This window comes from Tyto alba, unplaced genomic scaffold (genome assembly GCF_018691265.1).
Source record: "Tyto alba isolate M040663 unplaced genomic scaffold, T.alba_DEE_v4.0 Super-Scaffold_1000006, whole genome shotgun sequence".
NCBI lineage: Eukaryota > Metazoa > Chordata > Aves > Strigiformes > Tytonidae > Tyto > Tyto alba.
The window spans coordinates 31,506,658-31,526,374 of record NW_024881272.1 but is presented as its reverse complement, the minus strand read 5'-3'; the positions used below and the strand labels follow the sequence as shown (position 1 = coordinate 31,526,374).

The 19,717-nt window shown below is 37.9% G+C and overlaps 1 protein-coding gene across 8 annotated transcripts in view; it reads right to left on the bottom strand.

Moving 5' to 3' along the window:
• FGGY (FGGY carbohydrate kinase domain containing) overlaps positions 1-19,717 on the bottom strand; it is a 325,810-nt gene that overhangs the window by 101,434 nt on the left and 204,659 nt on the right. For all 8 annotated transcript variants that reach the window (XM_033008779.2, XM_033008783.2, XM_042807464.1 and 5 more), the window contains one exon: positions 16,715-16,803. In XM_033008779.2, the coding sequence (XP_032864670.1) occupies positions 16,715-16,803 (89 nt within the window). The remainder of the gene's footprint in view (positions 1-16,714; positions 16,804-19,717) is intronic.

Genomic DNA, 19,717 nt, shown 5'->3' with positions numbered 1-19,717 from the left:
CACCTACTGTATGAAAAGTAAACATGAGACATGCACCACCAACATCCATGTTTAGGGAGCACAAAGACTCAGGGAGTATTTTGGACTTTTCCAGTGGTTCAGAAGGTGTGGCATGATGCTGAGGGCAATGTCAGGCCAGTAGCCATGTGGACACTGGTATTCTATACACTGACTAGTAAAGCAGATCTCCACATGAGCAATGATACACTTCATGGTGTGGTTTATGCTGTTGTCATATAATTGAGTAGAATTAGAGTGGTGAGAAGAAAACCATCCTTACAACCCTGACATTGGTATTTCAAGAGAAGTATTAGTCCAGAAATCTCTTCACAATTTCACTAAAGACACATCTTACAACTCTGACACTGATATTGTGAGAAAGAGAACTATTAGTCCAGAAATCTCTTCACAAGTTCACTATAAAGACACATTTTACTAATCTGTGAATAAATAATATATCTAATCCTAACATCAAAACTGTTGAGAAGATAATTTGGCACAGTACTCGAGCATATATGAGAATATAAAGTCCTGAAGAAATGTCAGTAGAGTTAATGGGAGTTTTTACCAGCTTAGTCAGACTATGCTGAACTGGAACCTAGGCTGTCATGCACTTGTGGTCAGACGAAGCCTAAGTGAAACCAGAACAGAAGCAGGAAAATTGCCAAAAGAACTGCAATAAAAGAAAGTTTTAATAACTATATTTTGATGCAGACTGATCCAATTTCACATGCTGAACTCAAGCCCTCCTTCTTTACTCAGGCATACCACCTCCAAGTCTTACCCAGGTTAGGGTGACAGGATTTGGCTGCTGTGTGTACCTGAATCAAAGATGCACGCTAGAGATTCCTACATAGGCAATGAGGTGTGCTGTTACCTCCTGCCAAAAAAATCAGTTCAGTCAATGTATATTCTAAAAATCATAAGTCATTCCTAAATACTAGATATATTTGGTCAAAATTTACAGTCAGTAGTATCAATTTTTAAAAACATTTTTGGATGGTTAGATTTTAAGGTTTAAGATTTAAGATGTAAATCAAAGGAAAAGCAAGATGGCTCATTTCACATACATCATATGCTGTACTGTATGCTTGTATTTGAATCTATTAAATGACAGTATCAGTGTGCCTATTTCTAGAGTATATTTAATAATAATCATCATCATAATAATGGTTTGAGTCTTTTGGAAGTGTATTCATGCAAAAAAGAGGGTAAATTTTTGAGCAAATCTCAAAAAGCAAGGAGATCAACAGTATTATTTGGATAGCTGTGTGATTTTGCAAACCAAAGAAAGAAAATCCCACTAAGTAGAACCACAAGGAGTTCTGAAATGGGTAACAGAAGTAAGTAAAAGCATACATAAATTTCCATAATGTACAAATGAAAAAAACAGCTTATTTACATCAGTAGGGAGGGCAATGGGAGATCAACACAGAAAATGAGGAAGGCTACAGGCTAGATAAATCAGGTGTCATTATTCCTCAGGGTCTGGCAATAAAGACATTCAAACAAAATAAGCAATCATTATGCAATTGAAAAGTATTGCTGGGATCAAAACCTTAAGAGATTAAAAAAGAAAAAGAAAGACTACATGGATATCTAAACTGCTTTAACTCATAATAATAGAGAGAAATAACATAAGGGAACATAAACCCTCATTTACTGAGCATTATCTAAAAGAACTATCCCCAGAAGGATGTTAACATGTTGTCAATGCTAGGATTCCTCCCTACTTTTTTCCTCTGAAACAAATACTGCTGCCATTGTAAAAGAGAAGGGACTGGACAAAATGAACCTTCACTTTGACTTGTTATAACAATCAATCAAATCAACCCACAGGTTCTTGGAAGAGTGGCTAAAAGAAAGATGTTAATCCTCTAATTTCAGATTCTTTAGCCTGTTACACAAGGAAGGTGGACATCAATGGTTTTTACATTCATTTAAATCTTAAAAACAACTTCATCTGGGAATGAACATCCGCAGCTCTCTCAGAGACAGAGCTAACCCTCCCAGGTAAGCTGGGTAATGCCCGAGCTTGCCTTACGCTAAACACTGTGAAAGGTGACGGTTGAACCAGAAGGGTGGAGTTTACCGCTATTCTAAACTCTAATGAACCCTTTCATGCAGTTCTAACAACAATATTTGTCGTTCCCTTTCTTGATACTTGAATTATACTGCAATACTCGCAGAAAATACACTTGCAAATGCCGCAAACACAGAGAATCAAAATCCTGTTAGCTGCCTGAAAAAATAAAGAATGCTTTATTCCCTCTTCAATACTTCCTCTCTTTTTAATGAAAAAAAAAAAAAAAAAAAAAAAAAGAAAAATGCAATAATTTCCACATTTGTGCATTTTATCAAATTTAGTGATGGAACTAAAAATATCACTCTTCATAGAAACCTTGCACATTTTTATGTAAGAGAAGTTAAGAACAAATTATTTAAATGCAATTTTGCAAACTACTATTTATCTATGAGCTTGATTCTACAAACACTTAGGTACGAGTAGCCTGACCTGAACAAATAGTGTCTTTGATGTCAACTGGAGCATTTTTGTGTCACTTGTTTGCATAAGCAACTGCAGGACTGTTCTTGACTTATTCTCTATAGATTGTCCTTACTAACTCCAGCAATTAAGTCAGCAATATCAGGCTGTACATCCTGCATAATGAAGACATTTTTCTTACTATAACGTGGTTTGCACCTTGACAAAGAAAAGTACAATGAAAATTAACTCACTGATGTTCTAAGATGGTTCTGGAGGTGAAAGGCCAACTTTCATTGCTGCAAGATGCAGACCCAAATCCTCAGGTCTGAACCAAACTGAGTTCTCCTGTCCTGACTTGCCATGGAGGTTAAGAGAACGAGGAAGGACAGCACAAGACCTGCTGACCTGCAGTAATCAGAGATACGCAACTCTGGACTGCAGTAATGAAAATCAGAAAGAAAGAAATAAACAAATCTACATCCAGATTTAAAAATAACAGTAATTGCCACCTAAAAGGCAGCAGTTACTTAAAGGGATTTTCCTGGAAGAAGGAATAACGTGTCATACCATGGGCTAAATCCACAGTACCTTAACTGTCTGAAGATGCTCTTGTCCTATGACAAGTGCTGCCAGTCACATTTCTCAGCTGGAGCAAGACATCAGATGAAAACTTCTCCGAGTGGACTAACCTTGATTTTTCCAAATACACAATATCTTCATAATCAGTGCCAACTAATCTCAATCAATAACGTACAGACTGTTTGCAAATCATTATCTGTGTCATATTGAAATCATAAAGTATCTTTTCTGGGCCATAAATGGACAAAAGGTTCAGAAAAAAAAACAAACCATGTAAGTACAGTTCCCCAAAAATTCATACAACCAACAGCCTGTTCATACCAACAGGCTTGGATAGCAAATAAAGGATCCAGACCAGCAAAGCACTTAAGCACATGCTTTAACTTTTAAGCACGTGCCTAAGTGCTTTCCTGGAAAAAGGCCCAAAGAAAAGAATGAACATGGTTAACTGAAAAGCCCTTCAGAATTGGATTGACTACTTTGTTTTTTCCATTAACTCTAGTTGCTAGTAAACACGTTTGGTCTCAGCATCCTGCCCAATATATGTAACCCATATCACAAAAATAGTGATCGGAGCTCTTTACTCAGGGAGGTTCCCTGAATTGGAAAATGAGGAACTGCAAGACATGCTTGAGATTTAGGCTACTTATAAGGCATGAGTAGAAGCAGCACCCTCACATCTTGCTGACAGGCAAACCTACCTGAAGGCCCTGACCCTTAAACACTCTTGTAGCAATTCACCACACAAGCCCACATTGTCCTGACTCTTCCACCTCTTACATCAAGCTCCACAGAATATATTTTGGAGACCTCACCAACAGGGCACAAAACACTGCCACAGGACTGATGGCTCTCCTTCCCCTCTCCCACCTGTGAAGGAAAGAAACTCAAGCTTGGAGAAGATAATTTCCAACTCTAGGTCTTGGGAATGTGACGGTCTTTTTTTATTACCTCCACCCTAGTCCATTAATAACATTTTTATATGCATCAAATTTACCCCAAAACCAAAAGTAAAACAAAATTCCCTAGAATATCTTAAGGAAAATGCTTAAGTTAAAAAAAGGTTGGAGTCCAAAAATGGAAAGATGATTAGGGAGGTAGGTGAAGTTGGAACGAAACAATAATAAAAAGCCCTAAGAACACATCATATATTCATAGTCCTCGAATCATTAAGGCTCTTCATGACAGCTCTCACAAGCACCGGTATGGCAAACTCACTGACTTTTAAGCAGGAGTGAAAGTGGTTAAGCCCTAGGACAAATAATTTGAAAATCTCAGCACAAGTCTGATCTCAGAGAGTTTAAAGGAATGCAGACTGCCCAAAAACACAGCAGCTGTTTGTTTTTTCTGCCACCTTTCCAAGGTTCATGTCTGGAGTGAGGATAAACAGTTCTGAAAAAAAGTTATGTGGAGTTCAGACTTTAAGAAAATAAAACATCAGACTAGTATTTCTTGCAGAAAGATTAAAAAACCCCAAACCTTAAATTATTCAGCCCTGGAAGTTTTCAGGTAGAGCTCTCAGGAGCAGAGGTAGATGGCTTGAGGCTTCAATACATTAAAATACTTTCTCTAAACCAGTCTGCATTTTCAAAAGCTTGGCCTGATGTGGTTTCTTGAGCAATATTCCTTCAAGCAGAGTTTCTAATTTAATAAGGTAAAACTGTATTCCCTATTTTATGCATACATGTGTGCATACACACACACACACACAAATAGAGACCCCTTCAGATAAACCAAAGAGTAAACAAGACAGCGGAAGAAGCCTCAGAGATCAGCCTGAAGTGATTTCCATCAGCACAGCAGATATCATAGCTACAAGGCAATTTGTGCTGTCATTGTGGACATCATTCTTTTTACTCTCCCTCCTCCCTTCTCTCCCTATTTTTCTGTTTGTGACAAAGCAAATGAGCATCTACTTTAATTAATTAATATGTCTCTTGATAGGTTAGGCAATTAGAAATCTCTTGACGCTTAACATTTTTAGTCGGTATAACTCTCCTTTGAGCCACATTTAAAGAGGCATAACCTGAACGAGTTAAGAGGAAATTCACTTAGATAGATTATCAGTGGAGCTAACCAGTGTAAATAAGGATTGTCTATGTTGTTACAGGCAGGTCAGAAAAAGCAGGAAATTTCAGGCACCATGTTGAGATTTGACATCTGTTTACGAACTGTCCTTACACATAAAATGAAGAGTTGCTACAGAACAAAGTATACAAAACCAGGAAGTCTGAAGCAAACTGGAATCCCTCCAGAGAGCTCTCCCCTTATATTCATACCTGGTAGTACCGGGGTATCAGCATGAGGAATGGTGAATACTGAAGTACTTTAATTTGTCTTTGAGATACACATCCAAATTATATATATCATGGGCAACCATTACCCGATATGACATATGAAAGATACCGTTCGTGGAGGAGACTCCATCAACTGCTCTTTCCAAACCCCAACCACAGGAAGCAGGGAGGGCAAGAACAGCGAGAGGTGGGACAAATATGAATAAGAGGTGTCAACAGTGTATCATGCCCTTACACATTCCCTGTTTTCCCTTCTTTATAGAATAATGAATGCACTATGAAGCATTAACTTCTCATACAGATGCTGTGTTCAAGGAACTAAGGCCAACATCACACCTACTTTTTCCATTAAGACAGGAAGCACACTTAATTTTTTACTTGAAAGTAAATTCATATAATAACATTGCTTTTTCTCAAAAAAGCTTGTAGTAGGTATTTTATATACAACGACAAATCAGCATCAGAAACTCCTAAGTACAGTTTCATGCAGGGAATCTCAGAAGATGGAAACTAGAGGAAAATAGTTTTCTGTATATTTTGTGGCATGTTCTCTTCCTCTCATCACTTTTAATTAAATATAAAAACACCTTATTGTGCAGATCCAGCCTCATCCCTCAGTAGAATGAGCTCACCTTGGAAAATGAAACTGGAAGGAGAGGCGCGTATCTGTCAAAGTCGTAAGTCTCAAAACTGTAAGTTTCAAACTACAGAGAATTAAAGTTGGAGTTACTTCCTTTATCCTAACAATTTATGCTACATATGCATAAACGCAGGTGGGTTTGGAGGGCAGGGATATAGCAGGCATATCTCTCCTTGCACATCCTCAGATAAGTTTTTCCTGATCAACTTCTGCAGTATGAAGGGTTCTCCTACTTTCTTTCCCACTTTGACAAAAAGTCCTTGTGCGTGGGTGCTAGAGGCAATAGCTCAGCCACCTGCCAGGGACTCCCTTCGACTGTAACAGTGGCTGGCACACGGAGCCTGCAGGGATGGCAGGAGAGCCACAGCTCCGGGGCTCTGAGCTCCGAGCTGACTACAGCCCGGTGGGTACCACAGGGACAGGCTCTCTGAGGAATGCTTGTTGTCTCCAAACCCCCATTCAGGAGGGTACAAGGATACATCGGTACCAGCAAGCCCCTCACTCTCGCTGAGAAATCTGAGATACAGCACTTAAATAAAGTGGACAAACATGGGCTTTAACTTAGATTAGCAGCTCCAGAGGCAATTTAAAGCTGGATGTGAGCAATCTGAGCCAAACATGTATAAAATCCAAATATTATCTGAAGCCAGATGATGTTAAAAGATAAAATAGAAAACTTCCCCTCTTCACTTTAAAATAAAACTAACAGCCATGGTGGAATATGAAATTTCAACTACCCTAGCCACAGGAGAATTAAGTTTCCTATGCATGCAGGGTCTGACAACCAATAAGCACAACTTCAGTCATCTTTGCTGTATCACACCGCAATCATCATTGCTTCATCTGCTTCTCTCAAGTCAGACAGTCAGAATCCTACCATCGAAATTTAATTAAAGAAGGTAGTAAGAAAATAAACAACCTTTCTTGGAATGTCTTTGATTCCCTAAGTACATATACATTTCATCCACTGAAGACTGAATTACAACCTTTCATCTAATGAGCAGCTTAATGGAATGGCACTGGAATAAAGAACAGGGGAAGGAAAAAACAAATCCTTGGTGATTTCATATAACACATTATATATTTATATAATATCAGGCTCACTATCTGGCAACATCAATTTGCAAGCTACAGTAAAAGTGTTCACTATCTCAATGGAAGTAAAAGGCACAGCCAGGCACTTAAACCAAATCAATAACCAGATCTTACTTATAGTTAAAGCAGCAGATGGTCCACAACAATGTAGAAATGACAGAACACATATGTAGAAGTGTCTGCTTTCTTTAGACACTTTATTGAAAGCACTGTATCATTGATCTGAGATTATTTTTATAGGCAAATGGGAGGTCAAGCATAAAAGTACAGTATTTTAAAGGTTATGGAGATGGCAAAATTGGTATCTGCCATGGACAAAGAAGCATTTTCTTTTGAACTCTTTGTTGTCAGGTTATTTACATATTACTGTTAAAAGGCTCCCTTCTGGATAATATTAATGCTAAAACAAGTAAGAAAAAAAAAGAAAAAAAAGAGAAAAATGTAAGCTAATGCTATTTTAAAGAGATAATATAAATCAAGCCTGACACCATCAGTGTCATCCTAAAGCACGATGAGAATTTTTCCAGTGAAAGTTACTAACATTAAACAGATTTAGATAGCCAGCCAACAAAAATAAAGCAAACGTGTAAGTAAACTGCCTTCCAGGCCAAGACTGTTGTTACAGCCATGTATTACGGTGAAAGGGATAGGAGGAACACTTTAGTGGTGAAAAGCATTTGTTTGGGAAGTCTGGAGGAAGAACTGGTCCAGAATAAATAATTTATAGTGTGATCTGTGAAAATGCCAACGGAATAGGACACCTAATTCTCACCACAAGTTAGACAGAAAGCTGGATGCCCAGCTAAACACTTAGAAGAACGTTACTCTTCAAATTACATGGCTCCTTTCCCACCTATAAAATAATAATGCCACTTTCTTACTTAAGAGTAGCATTTTAAGGCTGAATTTATTAAGACTCTTTCATATGCAAAATATTACAGAAGAGTAGTTTAAAAAAAAAAAAAAAAAAGAAAAAGAAGAAAGAGCCCCTTATGGAATAATAATTTTAAGTGAGTTTTAACACTTTTAAGCACTATATGTACACACACAATGCACAGACTTCATGCTACATAGCTTGCTTTTCCTTCACTGGATGAGAACACTCCTGGAATGTTATTGTTTTCAGGGGGTAGCTGTTAAGAATTTACTGTGAATACATGCATTATATATGTGCACACTGAAACACTGCTGGGGCTGTAAATGACCCAGGGGTTCATACACATGGCTATTTTCTTATCCGGTTCAAATTTATGCAAGAAAGCAATTGTTACATTGCTCTTGCAGAACAGAGATCCAATCTCACAGGGGACAAGTGCTTTGCATGGGGCTTTCCATGGTGTTTCTCATAAGGAAGAGCTCAAAGAAGATGACATATTGTTTATAACATGCCTTGTACCATGAGGGTCTGATCCCTGATGGCATTCACAGAGGCTAATGCAAAGGAAACATACACCCCCTGAACACCCAGTCTATATCTGATGATAACCGAGATGACTAAAAAAAATGAGATTAAGAAAACTGAAAGACAGCAAGCTCCTCTGTGGTTTCTGCCCTCCTTTGATACTCCTCCCCCCTGCCCCAGCTTCAGTGAAGCACAGTTATCCTGTCCCACCATTAGTGAGCATGTCAGCAAGATGGATCTCAAAGACTCCTAGTCATTTCTTTACAAACTTTATTAAGGGGAGATTATTATCTGACCCTCAGAGAAGCTAATAATTACAGTGTCCATACATATATTGCTTCTGCACAGGATCAACAATGAAAGGGTTGTTTAAACACAGCTTCTTTGCTTCGATGGAAAACTCTGTGTGTATACCACTCATCAGCTCAAGTAAATGTTAATGACTATTATGGAAAAATAAAAGACAGAAACATTTTCTGATGTATATGGTATATTTTATTTAAGAGGCTTCGTATGATGTAGGATGTTGCATTTTGAGACTGAAAGAATAAGACCTTTAATAGCAATGAATACATGAACTCTGATCATTTTTTTTATAATTTTTTTTAAAAAGTGCTGGAGAATGTCTTAACCATCACACAGACACACACACACACACATTCTCACACTACCACACTAGGCAAGATCAGAGCTTAACAGCCAACAAAACACACATTCAATCCCTGAGATCATTTTCCTGAAATAGAAAACTACATATGTTTCTCAAATTTCACATCAAGCCACTGCACAGCCCGAACTGCAGGGGAGAACAGAGCCAAGCCTGCCTTTGGGCTTGGGGGAGTAAGAACCTGAAAACAAGATGATTCCTTTCATATCACCACATTTCTCGTCCACAATCTAAACTTACAAACACCCCCGTTAAGCAGCATTTCTAGCGGGGGTTGCTTATCAAGCAGCCTTTGCTTTGTCAAATTAAGACACATCGCCTTGGATTAGTGAGACTCCCTGAGTTCAAAATGACTTCATGGTTGGCTCAGAGTTCACTGTCTCCATGGCAAGTTGCCAGTAATACATCTACTACTGCGCCTGCCCCCAATCCTTTTCTATACTGACCTAGCTGACTTTTTATTTTAGCAGCAAATGAACACAATAGAAAACTAAGGGCTAGATACTGTCACAGCTAATTAACAATCCTAACATCTTGAAAAAAATAATCAAAGTAGTAAATATTTGAAGATCTGAATGCAAGTCTCTGAAATGCAGTGTCTCAATGTATGTCAAAGCTGTTGGAAAGGGACAATGAAGTTTTTCTTCACTGTGCAGATACAGCTAGACACTATGAAGGGCTCCTGTTCTTGTGGAAAACACATTAAGCTTCTTTTGCTAATATTTTGTAAAGGGCATTTGTACAATAACAATAGCTAAAGCTTCCTGTTTGCCTGTGTGCTTCCTGGCTAACATTAACGAGACCTGCTAACAATTTTCTTATTTAGCACACAGAACTCTTTCAGATTACTCTGTAGACCCAAGGACACGCTGTTTTTAAATTAAAAAAAAAAAATATATATATCTAACAGTAATGGCACACTTTGCACCTGTCCTTCACAGTCCTGGTAACTTTTGCAGCTATACTTTTTCTATTTTCTTACACTTGATCAGTCTGTGTGTCACCAGGCTCCAAAGAACATGTTCTGAATTTATTAAAAGCCTGATAGAAGTGGAATTCTCTCATTTGGCAAAGATATTGTCACAGGGACACTTGCTTTTGGCTCCATGACAAGAAATCCATGGTACTTTGTTTGTCCAATCCACAAAAACACCATCCTTCCCAACCAGCCCTTCAAGATAATTCTCCCTTCTCCAGAGACTTCTCCAAACAAGTCTGAAGTCTTGGGTTTCATTTCATAAACAGGACGCAAAACCCGAGTGCAATTCAGGATACTGTCACCACCACATGGGTTGCAGTGCTAATCAGGAGATCTTTCTGAAATACTCCCTAGCCCCTTTCTTTCCAGAGAGAGGCCTAATTTTTAGACCAGGCGTCTTTTGAAGCAGGCACAAAATATAAACATGAAGAAGCCAAATGCCAGAATCCCAGCCAAAGGGTATACATTAGTCATGGCAAGGCTAGGAAGGAAGGGAAGGGCAGCTGGCCCCGAGAATCTGCTGTCTGTGCTGCTCTGGTTACCACATCTCACTAACCAGGATTGCCCAATCCTGTAAAAAAGACAGAGGCATCCTTCAGATAATCATTTAACTCACACCAGTTTGTTTTTTCAACAGCAGCTTTAAACATAAATTCCTCTTCCAAACTCTCTCTCTTTTCAATGTTTCCAGCCTATCTGGATAAAATATTTGGTGAGGACTCCACTAACCACAGTGATGAAATACCTCACAGCGGTAAAAGTAAGCAACCTCATAAAAGTGTATGTATGTATGAGTTTAACAGATGAGGAACAATGCAGGGATGAACAAGAATCAAATCCTCAAAGGTATTCAGCTGCCCAAACACCTTCGAAGATGTAGATTTAATTCACTTCTCCAAATCATACAGGGGACATAACAGAGCAGAAACTTGAATCCAGATTCTTGGATTCAAAAGCACCTTCCTAGCTTCAGTGTTTTATTACAAACTTCCATCACCGCAATTCAGCAATGGACCAGACTCTACTTCTCTTTACCCCAGAGTACTCTGCATCAACCCCACTGATATCGGAGGAGTTCTCTGGATTTTGATCAAGGCAACAGAGCCCTCTCTAGCCCTAAGGATAAGCAATTGAAAAGAGGTTACAAATAAACTTTAAGGACCTAATCACTGCTTAACATAGTCAGCTACTTGCACATGCACAAGCTTCTTGCTCATAAATGAAAGAACAAAATTTGTCAAGGTATTTTCCTGTTGAAAATATACTGTATATTGAAAAGATATCACTCTCAGATAGATATAGCCTAATATTAGTTTTGTGGTTCCCAGAACTGTTTTTTATGAACTACAAACATTTGTCTTTCACTTTACTGTCTGTAATTACCATAACAGTATGAACTTCTTTCTTATAAAAGTGATTTTATCTGAGATCTGCTGGAAGGAGATCATTTACAAAAGATCCCCAAAATGTATATGATACATCTCTGTTACACCATTTTCCCTGTTGTGATGGTTAGCGGTTAAAGTCAGATTTCATAGGAAAACTATTTGGGTCAACATTCATATATGAGATGAAGACTCTACTAGATAACACATTACCTTCTCCAAATATTAAAATATCTAGAGTGTAGTAATATATATATATATATAAAAAAAAATATTCTGCACAAATACTCAGTTTGTTCCATTTTTTTTTTGTAATTTTTGGAGGTGGTTTATAGCATGATGTTGGACACTCTCTACCTCAAGAATGTCAGCCTGACATTCTTCCCTAAATTTCCAAATCCTCCTCCACAGGTTTAATCTCTCTTTGGTTGCAGCTCATCTTAAACCATGTAAATCCAGTAGAGACTAGCTAATTTTCCAGCGAGTTGCTTATGATTGAAAGTGGCCCTGAAACAGAACACTGGATTTTAATACACACAACCTTTGAGAAATCTCTGTGTGGATTCTACCCAATGTAACAGTTCAGCCATATTCTTATCTGGAACATGATCCTTCACAAGACTTCAGAAATACAATAAAATTGCATCTCTGATAAGAATTCTCCATCCATAACACAGTAGCCTGCACTAAACCAGATTTTATTAAGAAAGCTTTATCCAAAATACCATATAAAGGAAAAGATAGCAGAGGTTATAGAGGGTGGGTGGAAGAGAGCAGTGAGTCACGCTCACCATGAGTAAAAGTGCTGAGCCTCTGAAAAGCATTGCTAACGTGTCTGTGAAAAAACAGCTCTCTTCCTCTCCACAACAGCATTTCTGAAATAAGACAACTGAGTATTGAAGTGGCAAAACCAATATTTATTGCTGCAACCTTGGGGGGCAGGAGCAGGGAAGTTCCGAAGTTTTAAATTTTTTAACTGATGAGCCGTCAGTAACATTTTTTAACTGCAGAATAGTCAGCCATCTGGATCATTCAGAAAAATTCAATGGCCTTTCATCAACCCAAAGGAAAAATAATAAAAAAATAACTATTTTTAATATGGAATATTACAGGCAACAATCTTCCAAGAACAATGGGACTCAACAGTTTGGAATTTATCTTTGCAATTGATGGGTGGACGCTGTTCAGTGAGGTATATAGCAGTTTCAAAGACAGTAGCTAAAAAAAATCTCAGAATACATTTGAGTCTGCATCTTTCAGGTAAGAAGAATTTGCTGTTTATAATACATCCACTGGAAAAAACTTGGCAACAATGTAGTTCAAGCCACCAGAATTAAAGGTGAAAGACAAATGATTCCATACTTAGAAATACATCAAGAACTGCTTTTTCAAATACTTCAAATCCCCACCTCACACACTACTTAACTTTGTGCACCGCATAATCTCCCTGAAGCCAAAAAAACTATACATAGTTTTTAGATGTTAAATACATAGAAAATGTTTTAAAGAGCCCCTTAAAAAAATAACAAAGCAAGAGTAATAGTTTCAATGAGTGCAGAAGTCTTTCCTACAAAAGTGCCCTTGGAATTGCATTTATTTTGGTAAAATCCCCATCACCAAAACAAATTTTTTAAAAAATAAATCTTTCTTTTATCAGGGCCAAGCTATGTATGATTCACAATGACTAACACAGTGTCTTGCCCCATGAATAGGCTCCTTTGTACTCAAAGGGAGAAAAGGTGGTAAGAATCTTGTAGTTGATAAATTCATACTTCCCCAGTATTATGAGCATATGCAGGACAAATTACTTTACTTCACCAAACTACAAGGAAATTCCCAAGAAACAGGTGTGCACAGGGGAGAGCAGAGGAAGGAAAAAAAAATTAGGTTTGATTCCAACAAAACATTTCTTGTCCTTATTTTCCTGTCTTTTTCTTGCTCCTTTGTTACTCTAAGACATTCAACTAGAGCTAAAACAATGCAATTAGTTTGGGGGAGCACGTTAAGGCAGCAAAAGATGATGCACAAGGAACTATTTTATCCAAAATAGAAGACTCTCAGCCAAAGGGTGGGGGAAGACGTTGTCCAGAAACTGTTTTCCCAACACTCCTTTCTCCCTTACAACATCAATCAATACAATCAAAAAGTTTTTGAATAATCAAAATGTCATTTCTAAGGAAATTAACTTGCCAGTAAAAATTCAGTCAGCTCTACTTTTGAGTATAATCTTTCACAGCTTTTTTTATTATTATTATTTTAAAATAGAAATTCTCTGCCTTACCTCCAGAAAGTTACAGGCTACAGCTAAGAACACAAAGCCAAAGCCAGGCAGGAGCAAGGACCTGTCATTACCACTGTACCCTCCCTTTCAGACCTACTTCCACAGCAAAACCTGAGCTTCACTGAGTTCAGACAGTCCTGAGATCCACTGCAAGCCACGACAGCCTGACACCAGCTGACAGCACCACACCACTAAATCCGCAGTATTACTTTTACCCCATCCTTCTCTTCCCTTCCACACACCCACAAATAAGGCTGCCCCCTAAGTTAAGGCATCCATGAGGGACAGTAGACAGGAGCTGTCATACTCTAAGCTCCTACATACCCACTCCAAACTTCCTTTTAAACCTCCTGCCAACTCCTGCCATATGTTTTCGTTGCATAGAAAGGCTGCAGGTGATGCTGAAAAATTTAATCTCAGGAATTCAGACTGTATTCTTGTACAGGTTAGATGAGCACTAGAGAATACAATCATTAGTTCATACGATCTGTTTGCTTTTGCACTGTTATTAATAATATTTATGGCAACAGAAGTTCACAGATGGAATTAGGATCCCACAGTGCTGGGCACTAATAACATACCCAAGAAAACCCATGCCCTTCCCCAAAGACTTCACAGAGATTATAACCACTGGCAGGTACATGCAGCAAGCAGACGGACAAACACGATGCTGGAATAGCAAGTACCGGGATGGTGTAACTCTAGCAAGAGTTCTGTGAAAACCACAGCAGATGGGAATTTTCAGGAACAAGTAAAAGGAATCTAGATTCCCCACGACTGCAGCATCAGTTGTTAGCAGCAATCCATTGCTTCTGCAGCTTCAATACAATCACTCATTTCCCAACAGCTAAAGGAATTAATCATAGTAACAGTTACATTTTTAAGTCTGCAGGAAGGCATTGTTTTTCTTTTCCATCTGCTCTCACAAGCTATACTAGGTTGGAGGTTGAGAGATGAAGAGAGGGAAGGGCAGAGAGAGGGATTTCTTCTATACAGTATGGCTGCCACTTTTAGAAATAAGACAGGCAGAACATGCTATGGATCAGAAAGGGCTCTGGGAAGAGTGGGAACTCTGTTCATCAATGCCGGAGATCCCTCTACCAGGCAAGATAAGAATTCTCTTTCTAATATATCACCATTCTCTCTGAAATTACTTCCCTTCCTTTAAAAATAAATTCCAAATAATATTTGACTCCAAGCTCACACGGACCACATTCTATTTTAGCTTCTTCAACCATTAGCACAAGATGAACATTTCATGATTTGCTCACACATTTTATCCCATCTATTAATCACCATCTGGCCACAAAGCCAAATTAAATCTGTGTTTGGAACTGAGTTCCAACCAGGGTCCCTAGCCAAGTAAGAAGTACCCTTCTCACTTGAATGAAGAATAGAATGGTAGAATGAAGACACTCCTACCACATGTAATAGCAGATGAAAATGTTCTCCTGTCCGATTAAACAGAACTTTTAGTAGACAAATTGCAAAAATATGTAATACACTAAAAGCAACATTTAGTCACACATATTTTCTGGGTCATCATATCCCCCAACTACCTCAAGAAGTTTCTCTTCAGGATAGGTGGCTACATTTCTCACACATGGCTGTGCCTAAATTTGAGGAGCACTTGATCTGTCCCACTCTTATACTGTTTATGGGAAAAATGCAGTCACAATTCTTCAGCTAGTCCTCTAACCAAAGGGTTAATTATCTAAATCGAAGTCTTGAGCACTTTCACAACATGGAGACACTGCATGCCATATCATCTGGGAGCCCGGGATTTATCCTCCTGAAGTTAGAGTTGGGTCAGGTGACAGGACTGCTTAGACTGAAAGATCTTTGGGGTGAGAGTTGTTCTTCTGTTACATAGCCCATAGTTAAACAGCGTACAGCAGAATGTGATTGAAAGTCCAAAAGAAGGAAGATTTGAGATACTGGCTTTCAATTATCACCTCGCAAGTCCTCACACAGCTAATCTGTGCTTTCTTCTTTTTTAAAAAGTGAAAATGTGATTAGTCCACAAGACTTTATTTTAAATAAATAATACTGTACCTCAGTTTTCACAAGGACTTGTTTATCTGCAACTGGCCTTCACTTGTACTGGTCATTTTAATCAAGATTTTAAAGGGGTTCTCTCGAAGGGGTTTGTTAAACAGCGTACAGCAGAATGTGATTGAAAGTCCAAAAGAAGGAAGATTTGAGATACTGGCTTTCAATTATCACCTCGCAAGTCCTCACACAGCTAATCTGTGCTTTCTTCTTTTTTAAAAAGTGAAAATGTGATTAGTCCACAAGACTTTATTTTAAATAAATAATACTGTACCTCAGTTTTCACAAGGACTTGTTTATCTGCAACTGGCCTTCACTTGTACTGGTCATTTTAATCAAGATTTTAAAGGGGTTCTCTCGAAGGGGTTTGTTAAACTGCTCAGCAACTATTCTAGGATGCTTTTGGGGAGCAATACAGCTGCCATGTTTTATACTGAAGTGAACACTTTAAACAAGATTTTACCAGATCCCTCCCACATGGCAAAGAAGTGTTTTCCTCCATTTCTCAAAAAAGTCAATAAATTTGTCAACAAAAACAGATTTCAATGAATTATTAGAAGCATATTTCACAGTAACTAGAGCAATCATATTTATGTTCCAAAATGGGGTACAAGACCAATTAACTGACAGTTGTAGCAACATACTGTATCTGTGAATTACACTGCTCACGGGAACAACTGTGTTCAGGAATGCACAGTGGAAGCAGGAGATAGGTTCAAGATGTTTTGGAGCAGGCTGAATTACAGACAGATGTACATAACAGCATGTCCAGTCAAAATGAATTAAAGCACAAACATACAGGAGAAAATAGACGAAGACAACCAAATCATATCGTTATAATTAACATACCTCGCAGTGACACCTGTGGCTTTCCAAGATAAGAAATCCGGAAGATCAAAGAAGTAGCCTGCCTTCTCCCAGCACGATTCTTGCAAGTTCTAACAAAAGCATTTTTAGAAATGCAGGTATTAGAGGCCAGGCACAATCATGTCCTTATTTTAATGCAATTAAAAAATCTGACATTTATGTAAAAATGACAATTTTTCCAAATCAAATATTCTGATCATCCAGTCTGCTCTACTCACTTTGCAGTGATTTACTGCCTGAAGAACTGAGCCTTTCCCCCACCACAGACTGATCATAAGGAAAGTTTCCCATGAAGAGTTCATGGAGGCACATGTTTCAGATCAATAACAGGGGCTCTCTCAGTTCTCCGTCAGCTGCTTAATGTCAGAGCAGACTCAAAGTCAACAGACAACTTTCTCAAAAAATACTTGCTTGAATAATGTCCTACTTTCTAAAATTAGCAATTTTAAATTTAATATTTTTGAATTATAAGTACAGGAAGAAAACAAACAGCCCTGTGAGCACAAGAACAATGCTTTTGAATCTATTTCAAAATGACTGAAATATGATCGAAGCATGTAAGAACCTGTAAACTTTCAGTGAAGCTTTTTCCACAGCTGGGACATTTGGGATCTCTCAACTGCCTGGATTAAACAGTAACAATCAGCTTTAAAAGCACACTACAACCCTACAGTTGCCATCACAGCATGCGCATGAATTCGCATGAACAATTAACAGAAGTTTACCTTTGCAAACTCTGCCTCTCTGCAAAATTTCCTTGAAATGCATAACAACACACAAAGCAACATGAGTGCCTAAGTTTACTTTTGAAAAGATATTCAACATTATTTCTTCAGCTGAAGGAATAACTGAAGACAGCTACAGGAAAACCCTCCAATTAAGAGTATGATACCTGCAAGCTCCTGAGAGCCACGTGACATTTCCAAACTCACAGAAAACTCTGCTACCAAGATAGATAATTTACAGAGAGTTTCCAACACTATACTCTGCAGAGAGCTATTGATCCAGAAAGCAAGAAGTCTATTGGAAGAGGCCGGTCATATCACATGGGCCAGGCTCTATTCTTTGTTTCTGTCTCCAAAGCTCAGTCTGATTTCAGCTTATGACAGCAACGTACAGTCTTCAAATTACTTCTCCAAGACAACAATCTATGTGGGTCTTCATCTCTACACAAGAAATCTGAGGGATGATTTATTGGCCTTTTTGTCTTTTAATTTTCAGGTCCCACATTTTTCATCTACTCCCCGTAAGTTCAGGCAAAGACTCTTGTACAAGATACCAGAAGAAGATTTTTTTACAGAAGTAACAGTATTAAACACTAAGAGAGTCTCAATGGCATAAGCTTTGTCAACAGCAACTCCAAGTCCTCCCTTCTCCCACCTAAAAAACCCTGTAAGAACCTGTGGTACACAGTTGAGGAGAAGGCCAAAGTATCTTAACAAAGGTTCTAGTAGCTTTGTTGTTCTGCTTTTCTTTTCAAAGCTTTTTTTTTTTCCTCCAAACTTTTTCAATAAATTGTCAGTGGTTAACATAACAGTTTATCTGCATTTTAAAAGCTACCATCAGTTTTCTGGAGCAAAAATTAACTACATGCAGTATCAAGAATGTACATGATGAATTAAAATTTAAAGAAATTAAATTTTAAGAAATATTGTTTGGCTCTATAACTTAATTCAGACACTATGTGGTATCAAACCAAAATCTTACAAGTCTAGAAAGTTACTTAAATGGAATCTATGAATTCCAGAAACTAAAGTGCAACTGGGTAAGTACACACACACACAAAAAAAAAAAAAAAAAAAAAAAAAAAAAGAAATTTTGTTTAGTTTTGGATCAGGCGAAGAATCTGTCATCTTTGAGTTTAGTTCTTCAAAAGTTACTAAAACTTACTGGCTTTCCATTGAGTTAAAAAAAAAACTGCTCTGATTAGAACTTTTTAACATAAAATGCACAGCCTTTGGATATCTGCTCCTAATCATTCAGGTATAGGTTACCTCCTAGACATATGTGGCTGCTACTCACATCAAATTTAACTTCATATATGAATGCAAAGGTGCTCCATAGTTTAGTACAAAGGTCATTCAGCCTGATTATTTTGATAATAAAAGCCATTATAGAATCACAGAGTCATTTAGGTTGGAAAAGACCTTTAAGATATTACGTATTGCTAACATAACTGACAGTCTTCAAGAAGCAACAGGACTAGTTTGGCTACTAATGTTAATCAGAAAAGAAACTGGATTAAGAATATCTGTCCTCTTCAAACAAATCTGTTTCATCAAAGATACTCCTTGGATCCTTATTCTATTACTTCAAGAATTCCCAGAAGCCACATGTTAGTGACACTAAAATATGTTGTTTCATGAACATCCAAATGATTCATTCTTTGCCATCTTGATGCTTTGTCATCACTAATTAGTACAGACAAAAAAAATCATAGCATGCCCTTATGCTTTTTCCAAACAAATTTAAAAGTCGCCATGTTTTCGACACTCACTGAAGTTAATTCTAATTTATTTTCACTCACAGTCAGGAATCTGTGACCACATTAAAAGGATTGTGGAAAAGATCCGGGAATGTTCCCAATGCTGTATTCATATCCTGCGACTCACCCTCCAAACTCACTTGTAAAGAAACTAATTCAATCTTTCTATTTTCCAGGGGTACTTATGGAGTCCCCTTTCTTCATCTCTCTCTCTGATTGTTTAGGGATTTTTTAACAGCTATACCTCCAAACAACAACTTTTTGAGATCCATACAGATCATCCCAAATCCTTGGGGGCAAAGAATTATGAAGCACGGTTTCTTTCAATCTTCCTGGACAAAAAGGGTCTACGAGAGTGAGTAATCAGGGAACCAATATAGAACACATGAAAGGCCTCCATCGCCCAGTTATTCCTTGACAAATCAAGAGATTATCATGAAGCCATACCGTACAATTTTGTATGGTGTTAAATGTATTTGTTCAGTTCTTCAGTGGACTGA